Source organism: Nansenia antarctica (genome assembly GCF_963989245.1).
Source record: "Nansenia antarctica genome assembly, chromosome: 5".
Taxonomy (NCBI): domain Eukaryota; kingdom Metazoa; phylum Chordata; class Actinopteri; order Argentiniformes; family Microstomatidae; genus Nansenia; species Nansenia antarctica.
Window position 1 is genome coordinate 58,940,465 of NC_137690.1, and position 25,000 is coordinate 58,965,464.

Sequence of the window (25,000 nt, forward strand, 5' to 3'; positions counted from 1 at the left end):
CTAGGGGATGGTTTTTGCAGACCAGGAAAAACGGTCTGGGGGATCGTAGTATCTGGTTATACCAGCATTTGACCACCTGTTTTGACACACATCACAAAATTAAGATACGTTGCATAGGAGTTAAGTGAATTACGACTTGCATGGCAGTTACGTGGTATTAGGCATTCATTTTGACTAGTTAAGTTTCAGGTAAGTTGTCAAGGGAATTAATTGACATATATTGATTATGTTAATAGCTATATCTTAAAATAAGCAACAAACAATTAGCAATAACTAGCACAAAAAAAACTGTGTCCCCAGCGCGAATCGAACCAGCAACGTTCAGGTTACAAGGATAAACAGCTCAAATAAATAGCTCACACAGATACACATACAACCACACAGATCGTATTCTTTGGTCTGCAGTCACAATCCCCTCAAACAGAATAATTTGGAGACTGGGTTGGGATGTATAGTGTGAGGAGGACTAGTATTCAGATAGAATCCCGAATCTAGAATAGAAGGTTCCAGCTGGTGGCATTCCACAAGTTAGGAGTATGACCAGATTGCAACGCCTCAACCGAACACATAAATGTTATAAACCAAACAAATATTGTCTCATTTACTATGTATATGTTTGCTCTGATCTACGTCCCATATGCTGGATATTTACCTATGCAGATTGGTTTGGGTTTGTTCCAGCTGGGTTTGCTGTCTCCCCCCATGATGCAGGTGAGGGTGCCGTCTCCCTCAAGCGTGTAGCCACTGTCACAGTAGTAGGTCACGGTGGAACCCAGCTTCAGGTCGGCTCCGACCCGAGTCCCGTTCCTCACCACCCCCGGCTCGAAGCACGACTCCCTGGGGTTCTCTGTGGAGATCAGACAGTGTCGAGAGTTAGCAGTGATAGCTGATTTCATCACCACCTTTTCATCCCAAGTAAAAACAAAAAGTGATTTGGGGGTTGTTAAGAGTGGCTGTTTTGCGCTACTTTTTATGCAACCCAATTGGGATGCATAAGGCTTTGTAGTTGATACCCTGGAGTGCCTTGGAATTGTTTTTTCGCCTTAACGACATGAAAAGATCACCCGCTCTTACCTCTCTCTCTCACATTAGAAGCTAAGTAGCACCTCCCCCCCTACTGACAACTTTTCTTTTGAAGTATGTGGAGTTTGATAACTGGGAGTTTGATATCAGCAGGAGGTCCTTCTTGCCATGTGTCAAATATTGTACTGTCGTTTTATTTTGTTCATTTTTACTTCATTGTCTCTCTTTCTCTCTCTCTCCCCCACCCTGCTTCTCTCCCTCTGCTCATAGCCCTGACTGTGCCCTCTCATCTGTAGCTGGTGCAGGTAGGCAGGCAGCTGATTGAGAGTGGCATTGCTTTGGCCCAAGGTCTGCTGACTGCACACAGGTGTCCCTCACCCAGCGCTTCAGTGTGCAGCCGACTGGAGTAGACGCTTCTCGCCCCCCCCATCCCCCCATCCCCCCATCCACAGATCCATCACAGAGCCCAACACTCTTCAGCTAAGAATAAACTTAAGAAAAAGATCCACCTCACTTTAGTCCCAACACCATACCCAGGTACAAAATGTGCATAACAGAGAAGAGCTGTCCAATAGAGCTATGCATCCAATACATTCCAAATCAAGCTGAAATGAACAGAAAAAAACAACAACAACAAAAAAACACCCCTCTCAATTTAGACCCATACTGATTGATTAATTAATATGCATAAGAGCAGTGCTTCTTTCAGTTTAGCCCTCCAACATAGAACATTTGCATGAGAAAAATGTCCCATCCAATATAGCCTGTGGCACCTCAAGATTGAATAGACTCAAGCAATATGGTTCAATGTCACTCCGGAAGAAACAACAACAACAAATGAATAGTCAAAACAGTCAGGATATGAAGAAACTCAAATCAAAATGTACCATCAATGTCGTTTACAACTCAGCAAACAGTCTCTCTCCCATCACACACGCGCATGCGCACGCACACGCACACACACACACACACACACACACACACACACACACACACACACAATTGACTTGTATGTTTGTTATTACTGTTACTGTTGTATTTGAGGGCTCCATATTTCCCATGCAGATGGAGGCTGTTGTCCGGGCAACTTCCTGCCCTTCATGGTTGAACAGAGCGTTCAGACAGGTGTGAAGTCTGCTCCCCATGCCCCACAGCCAGGCCAGGCAGCCACTCAACAGCTGATATGGACCCCGACCTGGCCTCTCCTCCCCAAACCTGGCCTCTCCTCCCCGATAACACACCAGGGTGGGGGACAATGGACACACCTGCCTCGAAAGCTGGCCCAACACTCACCCCTGACAGCAAGTCACCACCTGGTGCAGTTAGATTTAGTCAGCCCTCACCTCTAAATTGGAACTAGATATGTGTGGTGTGTGTGTGTGTGTGTGTGTGTGTGTGTGTGTGTGTGTGTGTGTGGTGTTATTTAACAGTCAGTGAGTCTTGGCCCACATATTTCCCCTCTGAGGCTCATCAGACACAGCCTGAGAGAAAGTAACTGAAGACGATCGGTTGGTAAGGAGGTTGACGGTGCTCAAGGCACATTCCTAAATCCAATTTTCAGGGACAGGCTGACCAAATAAGAGTCTGGCCAACTCGACAACACTGCGCTGTCTCAATACCAAACAGGCACAAATCCGTAGCCAAAACATTCCTTTTACTGCATGTGTTTGTCTAAAACTGAAGAAGTAATTTATGTATTATTTGGTTACGGTTCATTAGTGTGGAGAATTGGAAGAGCGAGAGGCTGTTTTGCTGAGCCACACACTGAGTCCATCTGGTCTACCAGATTGGCCATACAATATCACACATTGCACTAAGCATTGCATAGAGTGAGTTAAGGAGCAAACTCTGTGAGAGTTGGAACAGGATTGAAACATGAAACATTCTTCCCTCATCTCCGCCATTACACAAAACACAGTGCGTTGCTCATGTTTATGTCTGATTTCCGAATTGATTCCTAAGCACTACCCCATAGGCACTTTGAGATCTATAATGATTGCATATAAAAGCTCCAAAGTGCCTTCTGAAAGACTCGATTGAATATCTGCCACATAGCTTTAGACCTATCGAATCCTTTCAGATTTAAACACACGCCTATAGGGGTAAAAAAAAACAGGTCGATTTGAAGTTGTGTAAAGCTCCATACTTTCAATGGAACTAAATGATGCATATCACTGGAAACTAATCCCTGGTCTTTCAAGCAAAGCCCTTACCGATGTTGCCCCCTTTAATTAAACGCTCAGTTTTAAGTCAGAATCCCTGTTAACAGAAGTGTTAAGTACACGCAGTGCAACAACAGGGACCCAGCCTTCAGAGACACAAACACAACACTCGAGATCTGTGACGATATCTGACAACCGACGGCTCCACGTAGAGCCAAGCCACCTGTGATCCTGAACACCATGTGTGCTGTGCCGTACATCGCCTGTGAGCAAACAGGCCCTGGCGTATCCAAACAAAAGCTCAGTCAGCCAGCTCAACCGTGAGACAACAATCAGGCATTTGCTCTAATTTATGAGAAGCCTTTAGTGTGGCAGCGATGCATTGATCAAACAGAGCCTTAGAACACGCTCCGGCGTTTTCATTTTCATAATTCTTTTATAGTCGGCTGTGAGCAGCGAGGTACGGTCGATAATTATGCCGAGACAGACCGCGGCGCGAGCGGGGGGGGCGGTGATCGAGACACAACCAAAAGGGGCCTGCTCCTTCTGTGAAGTGACAGTCACATGGCTGATATCACTCACTTTGGACTTGAAACACTGCCAAATCAAAAAGGGTGCACAACAAAACAAAACAATTACAAGGTCGATAAGTGGTATGGGGTACATCACATCCAAAAGTGGATTTTGCAACTCAAACAACATCAGTTGTTTTCATGCCTCTTACAACAGGCGCAACACCTGAAAAATCCAACACAAGGCAACCAAAGGCTAATATGATGAATAAACAGCAAGCACAAACAAACTCAACAGCGACAACAGCCTTTAACTCTGGTTTTGTTTAATACACCAATCACTAGGAGCAAGTCATTCCTCCCAGCAGCAGGGGGCGTACCTGTGTACTGCAGGACAAAGCCGTTGCTGCTGAGTGAGGCGTCGCTGCGGAAAGCGAGGAACAGGGTGTTGAGGCTGCTCTCGATGCGCTCAGGAACATCTGAACCATAAAAACTACCCAACAACGGGCTGAGGGAGTCTGGTCCGTCGTATATGTGTAGGAAGTCATAACTAGGCTCCAGGCTAAACCTGAGAGAGAGAGAGAGAGAGAGAGAGAGAGAGAGAGAGAGAGAGAGAGAGAGAGAGAGAGAGAGAGAGAGAGAGAGAGAGAGAGAGAGAGAGAGAGAGAGAGAGAGACATACATTCATTGTTTTATAAAAAAAAGTCATCTGTCCATTAGACTGTATCTGTCTCTATGGGAATAGGTGTGCAAAGTCGATCCTCACTGGTTGAAATTGAGGGCGATGACATAGTCAGGTGTCACAGTGACAGTCCAGTCACACTCTCTGCCATGTGGGTATGGTTCAGGGTACTCCGGTGACAGGATCAGCCCACTGGGGCCCGTAAGGTTCCCCCCACATGGAGCTATGAAGAGAGAGAAAGATCCAACACATGGTTAGCAATGCAGGAGTGGTGAAAAAGGCAAGCCTTCAATCCGGTTACACTGAAAACATGACGTAACAGAGTGCTCTAAATGATCAAACGGATCAATCTAGAAAGAGGAAGGAAGAAAGATGTCCAAGACAATTGTCACATTTGTCCATTCTAGCATTACCATCAAAGGTACACTCCATGGTTGCCAATGTACGCACAAGCTGGTTCTCAAATTGAATCAATAGAAGCGGTCGATTTCTCAATATAAGGAAACATCTGTTGGTGTGGGTCTATTGCCAATTGAGGTAATACTGTATTGAGAGTCAGCTAATACATGTTGACATTAGCACTGTTAGCATTTCACCTGTAACCCTGGGAGCCTGGGCCACCCATGGCCTTTGTTTGTGTTTATAGACGAGCTTTCAAACTAATTAAGCTAACCCCTGATTAAACAAGGCAGCTACTTACATCATCTTAATTGCTGTTGTTAATTACTGACATTTTCCAGAGCACCAGAGTTGGAGTTCTCAGATGTCTATGAGAATGGCTCTAAAACAACAGCAGTCTGTCTGAGAGTCTGTCATCTTAATCAAATCTCTGTCTCTTTCACTCTGTGTGTGTGTCTGGGCTGTGGAGGCATCCAGGAGACTCACCAATTGGTTTTGTCACTAAGGATTGAACTAGGATTTTAGCATGAGTGTCAAAACGTCTGATACTATCTGTGCAAGAATTATTTTTAAGAAATGGGTAATTAGGCCACAAAAAATATCATTAACACTATCAAGAACATCTGCTCTACATATACAGTTATGATGTAGTACAACATACTTATTACCTGTGCAGGTGGGTGGGTCTGGCTGCCAGAAGAAGCGACTGTTAATCTCGGTACAGGTGATCGTGCTCGCCCCCTGTAGGACATACCCGGGATCACACTGGAACACCACATGGTCCCCAGGCTCCTTGCTGTCCCCACCACGGGTCCCATTGGTGGGCATACCCGGGTCGTTACAGGACGTGGCAGTGGAGACTACGAATAGCATAAACAGTAGGGTTAGATATACCACATTATATCAAGGGAATGAGTCCCACATCATCAAGACTCATGCCTCAAATCTACACGTAAAGAAGCTCCATACACCTGATCCGTACACACAGTGGAAGAGTCCATTACCAGAGAACTGCAGAGCAAAGCCCTGTTTGCTGGTGAAGAAGTCTGTGGTGAACTGCAGGCTGACGGTGTTGAAGGTGCTGTGGGCGTCCGGGGGCACGGAGGATCCGCTCAGCTCCCTCAGGAGGACTCCTCCGTCCTGGGGACCGTCCCAGATCCGCAGCACGTCGTGGACCTCCTCCGTATGGAACACCAGGAAGTGGAGTCTAGAGAGGACACACATGTTTAGTCAGGAGAAACAGTAGCAGAACCGAGGGAGGAGAAGAGAAGTAATTAGCCCAAAGACAGATGCAATAGAAAAGGGAATCAACAGGAAATCCACAGGGAAACCATAACCGAGTAACATTGAAGCGTTTCATAGCAAAGCACTATATCCACCATTTTCAAAAGTGTACTTACATAAACTGATTTGTCACAACATGATATTTTTTTTATTTTTTATTTTGTTACATGATATATTTTAAAGGACAATAGCTATGTTAAGTTATGTACTGACATACTATACGAATCACATTGTTGAAGATGTAACCAATCTTGATTACCAGTACTGTATCAAGATTGTTAATGATTAATGCAAAACAATTTGGCTAATGGATATATAGCACGTTGGAATGAAACTATTCAGTTATATAAGAGAGGAGGAGGTAGAGAGGAAGACAAGATGAGCATGACCAAGACAGTGAGAAAAAAATAAACAGATCAAAACCAAGAACAATAAAAGTGTCGGAAAATGGACATAATGTGAACATAAGAGAGTGGATATACTGTACAGTACATGTCATGCTTTCACATGATGTAATACCTGAGATGTCTCAAAATGGAAATATGAGTCATCCTATCCATCCTACAATCTGGCTTTTCTACCACTGGTTTATAGTCTAGAGAACAGAGCAGAGTGCTTATCCCCTAGAATACCAACACACTTCAGAGACAGCTGTCAAGCAGCTGGCTGTCCAAAAAAGACCATTGCATCTGATGCTCCAATACGGGGTATGGGGGGCGGGGGCAGGCGAGAGGAACAAAATGGGATACTTAACAGATGGGAAACAAAAAGTTATTTAATTAAGCCTTATTGTTGGCATGGACCACTCAATATAAGAGCAGCGTCTGCCAGCGAGAGGGCCGCAGGTGACGAGTTTAGAGACAAAAACAATATGCTCAGCAGTCTCTACTACCCGAGGAGTCTTTGAGAATAAATACGTCAGAATTACACATGATACAGGTATCTGATAATGCCACATGAATATCTCCTTTCAAAATGAGAGATACATTTGATATGCTAAACTTGAACTTCAGACTTCTCCCATTCACATCAATAGGAGTCTCCATTGGAAACTGTGAAAGTAATACGCTATGAAAGCTCTAGTGTCGTCTAGCCATACCTCCAAATCACAGTGTTCTCACACCTCCTTTGGAGAAAGGGCTGCTACAGATATGAAAATCCAGGGCCAATATCGATTATCGATTAACATAATCTACCGATATCAATTGTTTACTACCAATTATTTATATTACATTACATTTTTCAATGAACCAAAGTGAAACATTTTGGTAGATACAGTCAACTGCCTAAAACAATGCAATGCAGGTTATTTGGGGTCACATAGAAACACATTGTTCACAAGCAATTACCTTTACAGGTACACAGCAACTTACAAAAAAAAGAAAAAAAAGAAACTACTACACACTATACTTCTGTAATGACTGTAACTTCAACATGAGTTAAATGAGATGAGGTGGACTGGTCATGCAGAAAAAGGAACCAGACACAGAGAGTCTCTCAGATTTCATGTTCTGGGTCAGTACCTGCTCTCACATGGGTTTCTGCATGGATTGTGTGAACAGTATTGATTGGACAACTCCAGACAATTTTCGAGGTGAGTGAACAATTTCTGCCAGACAGGACTACATGAGTCATCATAAACTACACTTACTGAGCCCTTTATTAGGAAAGGAAATACCTCCCTTTGCTCTGAAAACAGCATCAATTCTTCATGGCATTGATTCCACAAGATGTTAGAAACATCCAACCAAATGTTGATTTTTTTTTATATGACAAAGGTAAGTGTTGAAGAGCCCACTCAATAGAACAAACAACAGTTTTAGGATCACTAAATACTTGTGAATTGGATTCACTGTATCGTGTCCCGTCCTGCTTCAGGCTACTGGGTTAGTGATACATGGCTTGTAAACAAACTTACATTTTAGGATGTGTTCAAAAGCATTATGTGCAGTTATGTGTCTTGTTGTGATGTACTAAATATGCTGTTGGATGTGTATAGCGATGTCCCTTCTTAGCTGCTAGTTAGCTACCAACGTGACACACACACACACACACACCTTCCCTCTCGTCCGGTATTTGGTTTGAGGTGTACCACTACCAACATTCGAATAAGCATATCTTCTTCAACTATTTTGGACACATAATTTGAAAGCTTACAATCTGCTCTTCTAATCTGTAAAAAAAAACTGAAAATGACCTTGCCCTTCTTGGGGACTTTTTCACCAGACTGTCACAAATAGACTGTTGCATTCAAGTGGAGATTGATTGGTATTAACAGGGCACAAAGTGTGCCAAGAAAGCATTTCCCCACACCATTACACCACCTTCACCAGCTTGGATTGTTGACACAAAGCAGGTTGTGTCCATGGATTCATGCTGTTGGTGCCAAATTCCACATCACTCCTGTCCTCCACTCTCCCACTGGCTCCCCATCAAAGAACGTATCCAATTCAAAGTCCTCATCCTCACATACAAAGCCCTCCATAGCCTGGCCCCCCCTTACCTGACTGACCTCCTTCTCCCCCACCGCCCTACCCGTACCCTCAGATCCTCATCCATTGTTCCCCTCACTGTCCCACCCTCAAAACTCAAAGGCTTCGGTCACCGTGCCTTTTCACGAGCTGCACCCCGCCTCTGGAACTCTCTCCCTCAACCACTCAGAGACTCACCCTCACTCCTCACTTTTAATTCCCACCTCAAAACCTACCTGTTCTCCCATGCCTACAGCCCTAGCCATCTCCCCCATCGCACGACAACATTCGATTCTCCATTCACATTCATTCATTCATTGGTGTGAATTGAGAATCGAATGTTGTCGTGCGACAAAATCGCACGCCGTGTGCATTGGCCTTAAGGCTTGCTGATATGTTTGTTTTTTAACAGAGGGGATTTGGACAATTAACATGTTTTTTTTAATAGGATATACTTCAACAGACATAACAAATTATATTATTTGTTCATAATTATAATATCATATATAATTATATTATATTATAACCTGCATTACAGAGGGGATTGAAATTCCGCTATTTATTTATTTTTAAAATTGTGACATACATTCTTTGCCTTATATGGTCTTCATGCTGATGGAATGGGTGGTTGCTAAAACAATATTTCATAGACAAGCTGCATCTTTTAAGTTTTTGAAAACAAACTTCAATGATGAAAGTCATAGAACTGAAACTTCAACCCCAACTGTGTTCTTTTCAGGAAAGACAGAAAAGTTACATTCAAACCACAAACCTTGCTGGTGAAATGCAGTCGTGCAATACTATGAATTCCAACACCTTCCAGTTCTACAAGTCTCAGACTGCTCTTTCAGGCCTCTACTCCACTGTTGCCAGTGGCGAGGAGCCCCAAATTGACTCTGACTCTGACGACTTATCAGGTAAGGGCTAACCTTTATTTTCTCCCTTATCCGCTAATCTTTGTTATTTGGTTTTGTTTGTGTAAGCAAATTATTCATACGTTTTGAGCATCTACATGCCTGTCCTGTTTGGTCTGCAGCTTGGGACTTCTCTCCTGCTGGGCCAAGAGTAAGGAGCCCTGCTAGCAGCCAGAGAGACCATTTGCTTTTGGAGATCACCCTTCTTCTATCCCGGCTCTCTGAACTTTCTCTCTCAGATCGACCTAGAGCGGACCCTCTGCCTGGCCCCAGCAACCCTCAGCCTGGCCCCAGCAGTGCTCGGCCCAACCAACACAAGAGAGGCAGGCACTACTACCTTGGGTAAGGCACTTAGCCCTCAGTTACTCCAGGGGGAATGTCCCTGTAATTCGTAATTGTAAGTCGCTTTGGATAAAAGCGTCTGCTAAATGGCAAAATTATTATTAATTAGGGACTGGGTAGATGCACCAGTGGTCCAACCAAACCGCAAGAGAGCCAGGCCTGGCCCCAGCAACCCTCTGCCTGGCCCCAGCAACCCTCAGCCTGGCCCTAGCAACCCTCTGCCTGGCCCCAGCAACCCTCTGCCTGGCCCTAGCAACCCTCTGCCTGGCCCCAGCAACCCTCTTCCCAACCACAACAAGAGAGGCAGGGACCGGGGAGACGGACCAGTGGTCCATCCAAACCGCAAGAGAGCCAGGCCTGGCCCCAGCAACCCTCTGCCTGGCCCTAGCAACCCTCTGCCTGGCCCCAGCAACCCTCTGCCTGGCCCTAGCAACCCTCTGCCTGGCCCCAGCAACCCTCAGCCTGGCCCTAGCAACCCTCTGCCTGGCCCCAGCAACCCTCTGCCTGGCCCTAGCAACCCTCTGCCTGGCCCCAGCAACCCTCTTCCCAACCACAACAAGAGAGGCAGGGACCGGGGAGACGGACCAGTGGTCCATCCAAACCGCAAGAGAGCCAGGCCTGGCCCCAGCAACCCTCTGCCTGGCCCTAGCAACCCTCTGCCTGGCCCCAGCAACCCTCTGCCTGGCCCTAGCAACCCTCTGCCTGGCCCCAGCAACCCTCTTCCCAACCACAACAAGAGAGGCAGGGACCGGGGAGACGGACCAGTGGTCCACCCAAACTGCAAGCTACTCAGGATATGAGACCATGTCTCAAGAACTCAATTAGGACATGAGGACTTAAACATCCCATTTATCTTTCAATGTATCATTCAATTTAATTTAAGAATTAATTTGTTATATTTTAATTGCAATATTATTGACTTTGTGTTGGCTCTTTTAGAAACATAAGTAAGTATTTGTTGTAGTATTTTAAAGTAGTGTTATAAATGTAATGTTTGAATTCTAAATAAACATTTTAAATGATCACTGACTGCTGTTTTTGTTACATAATGTACTGTGTCCATGACTTTTTGTATTATTGAGATTGCAATATCGATAGTCATACAATATATTGTGCAGCCCTAGCCTAATAGCCGCTACTAAACTGTATTTGAAGTTTCTCTGAGGAGATTGTCATTTTACTATGTGTCTCATTATGCAGAATAACTCTTCAGTCAACATCCTTTAGATAGAAACGGTGCTAATTGACTGCAGTTCAACTTTGCTAAATGCAGCTATTTCAGTAGGCACTCAGGTAAAGAAAACACCAATAAACAAGTTTATTAATTAATAAAAATCCATCTACGTATATTGCTGTGGAAAACCTGAATTACACATATTTTCTATAAGTTCAGAATGTCTAATTTGAAGTGCTGTATAGTGTAATATTATTTTGTATTGAGTGAGTGTCACAAGCGTCTTGCAATATGGAATTGCACATCGATAGTGCCGTACTCCACACATGACATCTCCACGTAAGGCTTGCTGATATGTTTGTTTTTTAGCAGAGGGGAGTATGGACAACTACTAATAACGTGTTTTTTTATAGGATATATTTCAACAGACATAACAAATAATATTATTTGTTCATAATTATAATATCATATATAATTATATTATATTATAACCTGCATTACAGAGGGGATTGAAATTCTGCTATTTAAAGGAGCAAGGTGTAACTTTGTTGGAAAACTGCCACCTCTGGCCAGTGCGGCTGTGTGCCTCAGCAGAAATTCATCAGACCAGGTTACGTTTTTTCCAGTCTTCAACTGTCCAGTCTTGGTGAACCTGTGACCACTGAATCTCAGCTTTCGGTTCATGGCTGACAAGAGGAACCTGTTGTAGCCCGTCGACGTGTTGTGCATTCTCATTCTGAGATGCTTTTCTGTTCACCAAAATTGTACAAAGTGCTTATCTGAACGACTGGTAGAGTTTCTGTCAGATCGAACAAGTCTGGCCATTCTCCGTTGACCTCTCTCATCAATAAGGCGTTTCCATCCGCAGAACTGCCACTCACTGGATGTTTTTTTTCTTTATTGTACCATTCAGAGTAAACTCTGGAGATTGTTGTGCATGAAAATCGGAGGAGATCAGCAGGTTTATTACACGAACCAGCCCGTCTGGCACCATCAATCACTCCACGGTCAAAATCACTGCAATCAAACAATTTCCCCCCATTCTGATGGTTGATATGAACATTACCTGAAGCTGCTGGGCCCTATCTGCAGGATTTGATGCATTGTGCTGCTATCACACAATTGGCTGATTAGATAATTGCATGAATGAGAAGGTGTACAGGTGTTCCTAATAAAGTGTTCAGGGTAGTGTATGTGCAAACATCAGCAGTCATGTTATTTATTTTTCTTCTTGTTCTATTCTATTGTATACTGTTATACTAGTTGACACTATTTTATTCAGAAGCCAGTTGTGGCCCCGCGGTGGTGTAGCGGTCTAAGCACTGGCCACTAGTGCAAGCTGCCCACCGGGGACTGGGATCGTATCCCAGCTCGCCAGATCCGGATATGGCTGGGGCACACACGGGGAGCGGCATATTGGGCGGCCGCTCCCGAGGGCGGTATAGGAGTATTTCCGGACAAGGATCCGTCGCGCAACAGCGCCCCCGGGGTGCCGGAATAACAGGTGCTGGGCTCGAGGAGCCAGTCAGCTAGTCTGCCTGGCGGCCTCTTCTGGGACTGCCGGCCACGGGGTCGTGCGGCGGATCCTTCGCAATAGGCAGTGGATAATTGGATGCTAGGTTGGGTTCAATTGGCTACCAAATTGGGTGAAAAAGAGATAAAATCTGAAAAACAAATTATTTAAAGAAGCCAGTTGTGTATTTATGATATACAGTACATCTGAGAGAACAGGCTCACTCTTGTTAGTAATACATTTACTGATTAGAATGCACCGGAAGCTATGCATTGTCGCTGAGAGATCCATACACACTACTAGCGAATACTCAGGACCCTGGATTACTGTAATCATTGAAGCGAGTTAATAGACACGTTCCTCTTCAATCTCTCTCTCCCTCACCCTCACTCCAGCGTTCCCCCTTCTCTCCCTCTCTGGGGGGAAAAGGTATATTTAAACCAACCCAAGGGAGTTTATGCACTTCTCTACTCCTCCCACTGCCCACACACTCTCTGGGCTCGAGGTAAAGAGTGCCACTCCCATATTTCCAAGCCGAGAGCCTACATTAAGTACAGAGATACACTTTGATAAGTACGACAACGTTCTGCATGCACTTACAGTATCCACAAACACACAAACACACCCCCAAGCCCCAAGCCTATGTGAAGATGAAGCGGGGGAGAAACTGCAAGTACATCATAAAAAAACATATTTTTATGATTATGATTACGATGATTGTTATGGTTATTGTTGTTATTATTATTATTATTATTATTATTATTGTTGTTGTTGTTATTGTTATTATTATTATTATTATTCATAATAATAATAATAATAATTATGCTTGCTTTAGCAACAAGTCTCGACCATTTTTTGCATAATACAGTTTGTGTCAAAGAGAAATAGTTCCATACTGTAAAATGTGTGTTAGGAGCCAGCAGCAGTTTACCAGTTTAGGATGTACCGTATGTTCTGTACATGACCCAAGGCAAGTCCTGCTGCAGTGAATTAAATGTAAAGAGCTGCATATGTGAGCATACGTACACACACACACACACAAACACACACACACACACACACACACACACACAGACACACACACACACACACACACACACACCCTCTGCTTAATAGAGCAGTATAAATAAACATGTGCCTGTACATTAGATATATTGCCACAGGCTGTGAGTTAATGCTAATCCCATCAACAGTGATATCATTCCTCATCGTTCCTCTTCTTTCATATTTATTTTTTAACACACAGCAGGTGGCGGAGTACTGTACACATGGAACTACTTGTACACTTGGCAACATGGCAACACAATATGTCAGTCCCTCCTCATCAGTGATGCCGGTAACGCGATACTAAGTATCGCGATACTCTAATCTGATTACTTTTCCCAGTAACGACTATTCTATCGCGATACTATTTCCAAATCAGTAATCTGATTAAAGTTACTTATTCGAGTGACTGTGCGTTACTATTGCGTTACTACCTCATAACTTAGGCTAAATGCAGTATTTCTTTGTAATGTTCGATAGTAAACAAACATTTATTGCTTTTCTCGCGTCTTGGGGAGTGACGTCAGTGATCACGTTTTCAACACGAGGTGCAGCAGAATCGCTCACGTGTATCACCACGCTGATTGCACAGTGTAAACAGAAGCGTATAATGGAGCGAGAACAGAGATATGCGTTAAATAGCTGGAAATATAGGGATTATTTTGAGTTTGTGTCAGCAAAGGATGACAAGAACATAAATGTTCGTTGTACACTCTGTGCTGGCAAGAAAATATTGTCCTGTGGTAAAAGCCTGAATGGTCAGGGTAGGTTTTAGGTTTTGTGAAACCCCTCCTTGCTAGTTACTGTTAAGGGGAGGCTACCCCCCCTAGACTTTGCCAATAGGCAAAAAAAGAAAGAAAATAGATATCACTATGAACACATTCCCAGTTTGTTATGTACATAAAAACTATGAAAAAATGTATTGCAAGTTTTCTGAATTTATTATTGTTTATGTTTATTATGCAAATTAGATGCTAATTGGACCCAAATCTCCAGGATCACTCACACCATCATATTTGTCAATTTTTTTATTTATTTTTTTTATTTATGTTGACACATAAGAAAACAAACTTTGCACACAGCAGATTGTGTCTATGTCCTCGTATCAGCCCATACATCAGGAAATACTGTCCATAGTCATAAAAAAATCTATTTTCGCCATGGTTTTGGTATAAAATGTACTATAAACAGGGCTATGAATGATATATCATCAAACTCTTGTGTGCAGAGAAGCAGAATATGGATAGGAAGAAATGTGGAAAGTTTGGTCTGTTTTGGTGCAAGGAAAATCCTTGTGTGTGGACAAGTGTGTGGACAAACACATAAAAACAAATTTTCGGGAAAACAGACTCAAAGTTTTGTATTGTGAAATATGAAACATTTTTATTTGAAACTGCTATTCACAAACACAAAACCTAATCAAACCATTAGCAATAAACATAGCAATAAACATCCTAAACACCTGACTGATAACTGAATAACATAAACTGAACAGAAATGCACACATGCTACAAATAGTGGCTGTTATGGAATAGAAAGTGTCTCCCTCTCTCACAAACCTCTGGCACCACCATGTAATCAGCACACAGAACTACAGCCAGCCAGCCAGCCAGCCAGCCAGCCAGCCAGCCAGCCAGCCAGCCAGCCAGCCAGCCACACACACACACACACACACACACACACACACACACACACACACACACACACACACACACACACACACACACACACACACACACACACACACACACACACACACACACACACACACACACACACACACACACACACACACACACACACACACACACACACACACACACACACACACACACACACACACACACACACACACACACACACACACACACACACACACACACACACACACACACACACACACACACACACACACACACACACACACACACACACACACACACACACACACACACACACACACACACACACACACACACACACACACACACACACACACACACACACACACACACACACACACACACACACACACACACACACACACACACACACACACACACACACACACACACACACACACACACACACACACACACACACACACACACACACACACACACACACACACACACACACACACACACACACACACACACACACACACACACACACACACACACACACACACACACACACACACACACACACACACACACACACACACACACTTGTGTCAAGCCTAGTTACAGAACCTGGTACTGGTGTGTGAGCACATCTGCCTCTCCTGTGTGTGAGAGAGGGACAGAACCTGGTACTGGCGCCGCAACCGAGTCGGGGCTCGGATATGTGTTCGGCGGGCCCGAGCCGATTCAGGAAATATTAGAACGGCGTCTGTGGCTCGTACGGTTGCGACGCAGCGGTACTTTGACCTGAAGTGCCTAGGCCGAGAAGCCTGAATTTGAGTTATTTTTAAATGCTTTTCGGTCAGCGCGGCCGTTCCGAGGCGCAGAGACGCACCGTTTTCGACGAGGTCATTCGTAAGGGGCTTGGCACCCGTACTCTGTCGAGTTTTTTCTGCTAGGCGCGACCGAAGATGTTCGACATTTGTGAAAACCAGACCTCTAGCTCACTCAGGAGGGGAGTTATGAATTCTGGCCACAGGAGGCCATACAATGGGCTAGAGACTTGAAATCACTTTTGTCTGAAAGCTGGCATCCCACTGATGGTGTGTGTCTTTTTCTGTTCCCCTGGCTACATAGGAAGTGTCCCAAAGGTGAGCCTAAAGTTCAGGAGGTCGCCAATGTTAAACGGCTGAGTGGGGAGGGGTAGTGAGTGACTAAATTGAGTGCTGTTTGGTGATACATTGGGCTAGAGATCTGAAATCACTTTTGGCTGAAAGCTGGCATCCCACTGATGGTGTGTGTCTTTTTCTGTTCCCCTGGCTACATAGGAAGTGTCCCAAAAGTGAGCCTAAAGTTCAGGAGGTCGCCAATGTTAAACGGTGGGTCACAGTGATTGACTAAATTGAGCGCTGTTTGGTGATACATTGGGCTAGAGACTTGAAATCACTTTTGTCTGAAAGCTGGCATCCCACTGATGGTGTGTGTCTTTTTCTGTTCCCCTGGCTACATAGGAAGTGTCCCAAAAGTGTCCCTAAAGTTCAGTAGGTCGCCAATGTTAAACGGCTGAGTGGAGAGGCTAGTTCCGCCTTCCGCGTCACATGGGACACGACAACCAATCACATTCGAGAATTTTCGCATCAACCAATAGAATCGCGTATTCTAAAAGAATGCAACCTATCTATTTTAGTGATTGGTTGCTGATACAAGGGGCGTTGTAAATTTTGGAAGCGGCCATTTTGAGCACAAGAAACACATCTTTCAAACAAGGCCAGGCTTGATGTATTTCAGACAGCAGCCGTTTCGGTAACGCTGTGCGTAAACTACTAACTTTTGGCGAATTTATGAGGATTTTACGGACGCATGCACCACAATCAAGTAAAATAAACAACCAAATGTGTTTTTGTCGACGTTGTATTGTCACTAATATGAAAGAAAACATGTTTAGGAGGCAAAAGAGCAACTCATCTCAAAATCGGGGAAAAATGGGAAATTGCGTTTTGAGGGGGGTAGCCCCACTTAAATAAAGATTATATTTATTTTATTGTTTAAAAACAAGTATTTATGTTGGGTGAGGCAAAGAAAGACTCTTTATTTTGTTGTTTTAAGTTATTGTTTAAAGTTTAATTATGTAATTTAAGTTACTGTTAAAATAAAGTGAGTTTTGGCAAAACCAGTTTTCATTTTTATGTTGCGGGTGTGGGGGGGGGGGGGGGTCGGGTGCCTAGGCAGCTGCCAATAGTAACTAAAAAAGTAACTAGTAATCTAACTTAGTTACTTTTAAAATCAAGTAATCAGTAAAGTAACTAGATTACTTTTTAAAGGAGTAATCAGTAATCAGTAATCAGAATACTTTTTCAAAGTAACTGTGGCAACACTGCTCCTCATACACTCCATGAAAGACACGGAAGGACATAGTGGGGATTTTCCTCACCACAAACCTTCCTTGACTCACACATCGCTACTGCCGTCACCGTCTCCAACGCCACAACCTCAACCTCCACCACCACCACCACCACCACCACCACCAGCATCACCACCACCACAATCTATCATCACCAGTACCATCAACACCACCACCATCTACCACCATCTACCATCACCAGCACCATCATCATCTATCACCACCACCACCACCCCCATCTACCATCACCAGCACCATCATCATCTATCACCACCACCACCACCCCCATCTACCATCACCAGCACCATCATCATCTATCACCACCACCACCACCCCCATCTATCATCACCAGCACCATCACCACCACCACCATCTACCACCATCACCATCACCACCACTACCATCATCATCTACCACCCCCATCTATCATCACCAGCACCATCACCACCACCACCACCACCACAACCACCATCTACCATCACCAGCATCATCACCACCACTACCATCATCATCTACCACCAGCACCATCACCACCACACCACCATCACCACCACCACCACCTCCATCACCACCACCACCACCACCACAACCACCATCTACCATCACCAACACACCACCACCACCACCACTACAACCACCATCTTCCAGCACCAGCACCATCACACCACCACCACCTCCATCACCACCACCAGGCAGAGCCACAGGCACAATTCGACTGGCATTGCCACTGCTAATGTTCAGTTGCTAATCTGAGAGCAGGCCAGCTAACCTCTCCAGGGACCGGCAGAATGTTAAAAGGCCTCCACCCCCGTCATGTAAGCAACATGTAAGTCAATCCTCCTGATTCCTGCATACACTACCATGGGGAAAAGTGCTCCCATCACCACTAAGACTGTCAGAACCTGGCCAGAAGGGTCCGCTCCACTGCAGATCTGCCTAAATGACACCCTATGGCAGGAATATGAGCATGAGGACCTGGAACAGTACACGTCGTCGGTTCTGAACCACATAGTGAACTGCACCAACTCAGTCACCGTGGACAAACGGGTCCGGGTCTACCCCAACACGAAGCCATGGATGACTGGGAAGGTCCAAAAACTGATCAACGAGAGGGACAACGCCTTCTTCGCAGGGAAGAGCACACCGCTGTACAGCTCCACCAGGGCCAACCTAAAGCGCGGAATCAAAGCGGCCAAGGCAGAGCACAGAGAGAAGATTGAGGAATGCCTCCTGAGCAACGACTCCAGGCGGATGTGGCAGGGGGTTCAGCAGATGACAAACTTCAGAGCCAACAGGCTCACAGCCGCAGAGGACGACCCCCTGCTGGCGGGAAAGCTGAACACCTTCTACGCCCGGTTCGACGAGATGCGAACGGAGGTAACCGCAACACAAACACCACTCTCTCCAGCTCTCAGCAGCCTCACCCTCACAGAGCATGAAGTGAGACGCGTACTGAAGGCGGTGGACCCCAGGAAAGCCTCGGGGCCGGATGGCGTCCTGGGACGGGTGCTGAGAGACTGCGCCGACCAGCTGGCCGGGGTTTTCACCAACATCTTTAACCAGTCCCTGTCCCAGGCCACCGTCCCACCCTGCCTGAAAACCTCAACTATCATCCCAGTCCCGAAGAAAAGCACGGTGAGCTGCCTAAACGACTACCGCCCGGTGGCACTCACACCAATCATCATGAAGTGCTTCGAGAAACTAGTCCGGGCCCACATACTCACACGCCTCCCGCCCAACCTGGATCCATACCAGTTCGCCTACAGAGCCCACAGGTCCACAGAGGACGCCATCGCGACGACTCTCCACGCCACCCTATCCCACCTGGAGAGGGGAAACAGCTACGCGAGACTGCTCTTCGTGGACTTCAGCTCCGCCTTCAACACCATCCTTCCAGACAGGCTAGTGACCAAACTACTAGACCTGGGTCTATCACACTCTATATGTGCGTGGATCAAGGACTTCCTGACCGACCGACCCCAGAGGGTGCGGGTGGGCCCCCACACCTCCACAGCCCTCAGCCTCAGCACTGGGTCCCCCCAGGGCTGCGTGCTAAGCCCCATCCTCTACAACCTCTACACCCACGACTTCACCCCCGTCCACCCCAGCAACTACATCGTAAAGTTTGCAGACGACACCACCGTGGTGGGATGTATCTCGGGGGGGGACGAGGCGGCGTACAGGGATGAGGTAGAGCAACTGAGCAAGCTGTGCAAGGTTAACAACCTGCTGCTAAACAAGTCAAAGACCCAGGAATTCATCGTAGACTTCAGGAGGAAAAAGACCGAGATCCAGCCCCTGCTCATCGACGGAGAGAGCGTGGAGAGAGTCTCAACCCTCCGATTCCTGGGACATCACATGCGGGATGACCTGACCTGGAAGGACAACACAAAAGGCACCATCAAGAGGGCACAACAGCGGCTATACACCCTGAGATGCCTCAGGAAGGAACACAACAAGCAGGAGATACTGGTGACCTTCTACCACGGCGCAGTGGAGAGCATCCTCACCTACGGCATCTGCAACTGGTTCTCCAGCTGCACAACAGCGGAGAGAAATGCGCTACAGAGAGTAGTGAGAACAGCACAGAAGATCACCGGCGCCCCCCTCCCCTCTCTGGAAGAGCTGTACAACACACGCTGTCTCAGGAAGGCCTCAAAGATCTCCAGGGACCCGACCCACCCTGGGCACGTACTCTTTACCAGGCTGCCCTCGAAAAGGAGGTTCAGGACCCTGGCCGCTAAGACAAACAGACTGAAGAACTGCTTCTACCACAGGGCCGTCCAGGCCCTGAACACAGCAAAGACCTAAGTTCTGGGCCCTGGACAGTCTGGACGGATTGTATGGCAGCTGCTGGACTGAAAAAATCAGGTGTAGTGCTGAGGCACAAACATGTACATTTCAAGCCTGCAAACTGTGACACTTTAAATAACGTGAAAAAATACTATTGTGCAATATGACAACCCTAGTTGACTATCTGTGCAGTATAGTACAGTGGATTGTGTACATAGCCTTTATTTATGTAAACCAGCTCCTTACCTTCTTGTGATTTTTTTCTTTTTCTAAAAGTTTTTTTTTTTCCCTTTCCTAACACCAGGGGAGCCACCCCTCCTAAATTTCGTTGTTTGGTACCTGTACTGTAGCAATGACAATAAAGTCCATTCATTCATTCATTCATTCATTCATTCATTCAACTCCAGTTATCGCCAAGTGTGTTATGCCAATATACGTATGGTATGCACATGTAGGCATGATCCTCCTACACCTGACTCTCTGACAAGGAGAAAGCTAGAGAAAGAGAGAGGGAGAGAGCAGTGTGTAATTGATTTCTATGAAAATCAGAGACCCCCTATAGAAAGTGTGTGTGTGTGTGTGTGTGTGTGTGTGTGTGTGTGTGTGTGTGTGTGTGTGTGTGTGTGTGTGTGTGTGTGTGTGTGTGCGTGCGTGCGTGCGTGTGCATGCATGATGTTTCAGTTGAGGCTTGTGGTTTTATGCAACAGTCGGTGTCAATGTCACATGCAGCATCCAGGCACATGTGCCAATGTGCTCATATTCTATGCAACCGTCTGTTCTGTCAAACACGGAATGAATTCACTTTATATCCTCAGATTTATGCACAGAAAGGGAGAAGTAGCGGGAGGAATAGAGGATGAGAGGAAGAGAGGATCAGGATGGGGTGGAGGGAGGGAGGGAGGGATGGAGAAAGGATCAGGGTGGGGCAGAAGGGCATCACGTTGGCAGAAGGGCGTCACATTGGCTGATTCTGGGCATGTTGGAAGAGAGGCAGTGGAGCAAATAGGCAGGAGGGAAGTGTGGGAATGGCAGGAAGAAGAACCTGGTATGGATTTGGCCTGAGTGGTAGGCTGCATTAGGCAGACCTGTGTTACATGTTATGGTAATTGGTTTCTTTCTGCACCAGACCCAACTAATCAACCTCCCTCTAATCGCTCTCTCGATCGCTACCTGGGGTGCAAAATGGGAAGGGTTGGAGGGGGTATAGCAGAAGGTATGGGGAAGGGGTAATGGGGGTTATTCACTCTCCACATCGCTCATCTCACACGCACGTTTGTACGAGTGTCATTGGTTGGTGCCAATTCTCTCTCTCTCTCTCTCTCTCTCTCTCTCTCTCTCTCTCTCTCTCTCTCTCTCTCTCTCTCTCTCTCTCTCTCTCTCTCTCTCTCTCTCAAGCCACCTCTATAATCCAATGAGTTTACAGTAAACCTCTACTCTTAACCCTCTCCTCTCCTACAGCTCCACTATCGCTCACTCTTCTCCATCTGTCTAGTCCTTCTCTCCCTCTGTCATAATCCTACCTCTGTTTTTCCTCCTCCTCTCACCTTCAGTCTATCCTCCTACGTCTACACCTATTCCTCCCCTCGATCCATCTACCTGTCATCACCCTCATGACCCCTTCCTCCAGTCCTGTTATGGTACCTCTAGCGACCACTTCTATCTAGCGCCTCCCACCTGTCCCCTGTGTGACCCCTCTCTCCCAGAACCTTCTTCCATCTGTCCTATTCTAGTCTTCCGTGTCACTTCCTCACCACCTGAAACTCTCTCTCTCTCTCTCTCTCTCTCTCTCTCTCTCTCTCTCTCTCTCGCTCTCTCTCGCTCTCTCTCTCTCTCTCTCTCTCTCTCTCTCTCTCTCTCGCCCTCTCTCTCTCTCTCTCGCTCTCTCTCTCTCTCTCTCTCTCTCTCTCTGATCAGCGATCCTAGCAGAATGAGTGCTGGGGTTGTACTTCCTTTCACCAGCCAATCCCCCAGCTGTCAATGTTCACTAATCCTCATGTTCTTTTTTTACACTCCTCCTTTTTTCCTTGCAAGCTTCCTTTTCTTCCTCCCTTGTCTCTGTGCTCTCTCATAGATGCAGGCCTCGCTGCAGCAGGCTCTGGGATCGAGATGTGAAGACAAGAGAAGGGAAGACAGGAGCCGTGTGTGTGTGTGTGTGTGTGCGTGTGTGTATGTGTGTATGTGTGTATGTGTGTGTGTGTGCGTGTGTGTATGTGTGTATGTGTGTGTGTGTGTGTGTGTGTGTGTGTGAGAGAGAGAGTGTGTGTGTGTGTGTGTGTGTGTGTGTGTGTGTGTGTGTGAATAAGTGAAGTAAGTCCCAAATCCCAAGTTGGAGAGCACTACAACAAGTACCAGCCATCGTTGGTAACACAGATACAGGACGAGAGACAGAGATAGACAGAACTCCAAATAACCCAAAAAGAGAGCGACAAGGGGAAAAGATGACAGGGAGATGAAAATATTCCAATCGACTCATATGAAATCGGGGCTCAGTGATAACATTTCAGAGGCTCAGAGGAAACACAGTTTTTGGCTGATGTGACAAACTCAACTCCCTCAACACTCTCCCCGCAGAAGAAGGAACAGATCCTGAATGATACTGTATGTGGCCCTCGACCCGTTACGTACAGCTCTCTCCACGCTGCATAACCAAAAAGATCTGTTGGTCTGGTTATTTACAGAGCCATCCATTTCTGCGGTCATTATAGGTGTCGTTATCAGTTATTGCGTATTATTTTTGTAGCATTAAAACGTAATTTTTAACTGCAAAAATAATTACAGTGCCCGAGATTAACAACACCAACAGTGTGTCCTTGTCTGTCCTTTCAGGGTAAGGAACCAAACATGTGGTTTTATAATTTGGGTGAACTATGCCTTGAATACAAAACAGCAGATTTTAAACCACGGGTCCTACTTAGATGTTTGAGTGTGATTGAGAGAGACAGAGACAGAGGGGAGTGAGAGAGAGAGAAAAAAAGCAGACGTAGAGAGAGGAGTTCTAGACAAAGAGAAGAGGGGGCGGGTGTGGGTGTGGGGGGGCTGGAGTGATAGAGAAAAAGAGACACTGTGTGTATCAACACGGACTGTGTGTGTGTGTATGTGTTTATGTTTGTTTGTTTGCGCGTCCATGAGCGTGTGTCTGTGTGTGTGTGTGTGTGTCTGTGTGTGTGTGTGTGTGGAGTGATAGAAAAAAAGAGACACTGTGTGTATCAACACGGACTGTGTGTGTGTGTGTGTGTGTGTGTGTGTGTGTGTGTGTGCGTGTATGTGTTTATGTTTGTTTGTTTGCGCATCCATGAGCTTGTGTGTGTGTGTGTGTGTGTGTGTGTGTGTCTGTCTGTGTGTGTGTGTGTGTGTGTGATGACACATCGAGGGCTAACCTCATCACCATTAATATGAGAGGACGTGACCCATGTGTGACTGTCCCTGAGGGGACGTGCATCAGGAGCCAGAGACAGGCCGTAAAGACAGGGAGAGTGAACTAATGACACAGGGATATTCCCAACACCTGGACCACCGTTTCAGGCTCTCTCTGTCTCGTTGTTGTGACACAGACCCTGGACAATAACACTATCTCTGAAAACACATTGGGCGTGTCGTATAAGTGGAACATTTTGTGTCACGACGGGGTTGCACTGGGGAGGCTTCGCCAGACACGGAACAGAAGGGTGTCATCAGTCACGCGGCGGACCAGAGAGAAGCATTGGGCCAGACTCAACGTGTGTACATAAGAATGTTTCCGATTGATAACGCCTCAGAATATGACCTGTGTAGGTATGTGTATGTACGCTTGACCACGTGAATGACTCATACTTGTGAGGCGGTTATGCAGTACGAGGCATTTACGTTGAGTGGTTAGACGGACAGGCGGACGGAAAAAATTGATCGTTTTCTATGGCATGAACCATCCTCCGTACCTCCGTACCTCTGGGTGAGCAGGTCGCCTAAACTTGCAACGCAGCGCCACAAGCCGCAGGTCTAGCATGTCTCATAGACAGCCGTGAGGGGTGAGGCGAACATAAAAAAAACTAAAGAAAACACAGAACCTAAATCCTACATCATCCAATTGAAATGTCACCATCTCACACAGTATGAGAGACAAGAGGCGGTCTGAGGGATATTATCACCTTCAAACACAACAGAGGGGTCGATACCAAGCAGAGGACAAGAGATGAATCAAGCCACCTCCATAATCCAATGAGTTTACAGTAAACCTCTACTCTTAACCCTCTCCTCTCCTACAGCTCCACTATCGCTCACTCTTCTCCATCTGTCTAGTCCTTCTCTCCCTCTGTCATAATCCTACCTCTGTTTTTCCTCATCCTCTCACCTTCAGTCTATCCTCCTACGTCTACACCTCTTCCTCCCCTCGATCCATCTACCTGTCATCACCCTCATGACCCCTTCCTCCAGTCCTGTTATGGTACCTCTAGCGACCGCTTCTATCTAGCGCCTCCCACCTGTCCCCTGTGTGACCCCTCTCTCCCAGAACCTTCTTCCATCTGTCCTATTCTAGTCTTCCGTGTCACTTCCTCGCCACCTGAAACTCTCTCTCTCTCTCTCTCTCTCTCTCTCTCTCTCTCTCTCTTTCTCTCTCTCTCTCTCTCTCTCTCTCTCTCTCTTTCTCCTACCCCTCTCCCCCATACCTACAATCCTCGTGGTGTT

At 46.0% G+C, this 25,000-nt stretch overlaps 1 protein-coding gene across 1 annotated transcript in view; it reads right to left on the reverse strand.

The window, feature by feature from the left end:
- The window catches only part of csmd2 (CUB and Sushi multiple domains 2), a gene marked incomplete at both ends in the record, with an annotated part of 261,827 nt that overhangs the window by 69,222 nt on the left and 167,605 nt on the right, over positions 1 to 25,000 (reverse strand). The window contains 5 exons of the mRNA XM_080530688.1: positions 653 to 847; positions 4,078 to 4,265; positions 4,463 to 4,601; positions 5,446 to 5,637; positions 5,782 to 5,984. Coding sequence (XP_080386814.1) covers positions 653 to 847; positions 4,078 to 4,265; positions 4,463 to 4,601; positions 5,446 to 5,637; positions 5,782 to 5,984 — 917 coding nt within the window. The remainder of the gene's footprint in view (positions 1 to 652; positions 848 to 4,077; positions 4,266 to 4,462; positions 4,602 to 5,445; positions 5,638 to 5,781; positions 5,985 to 25,000) is intronic.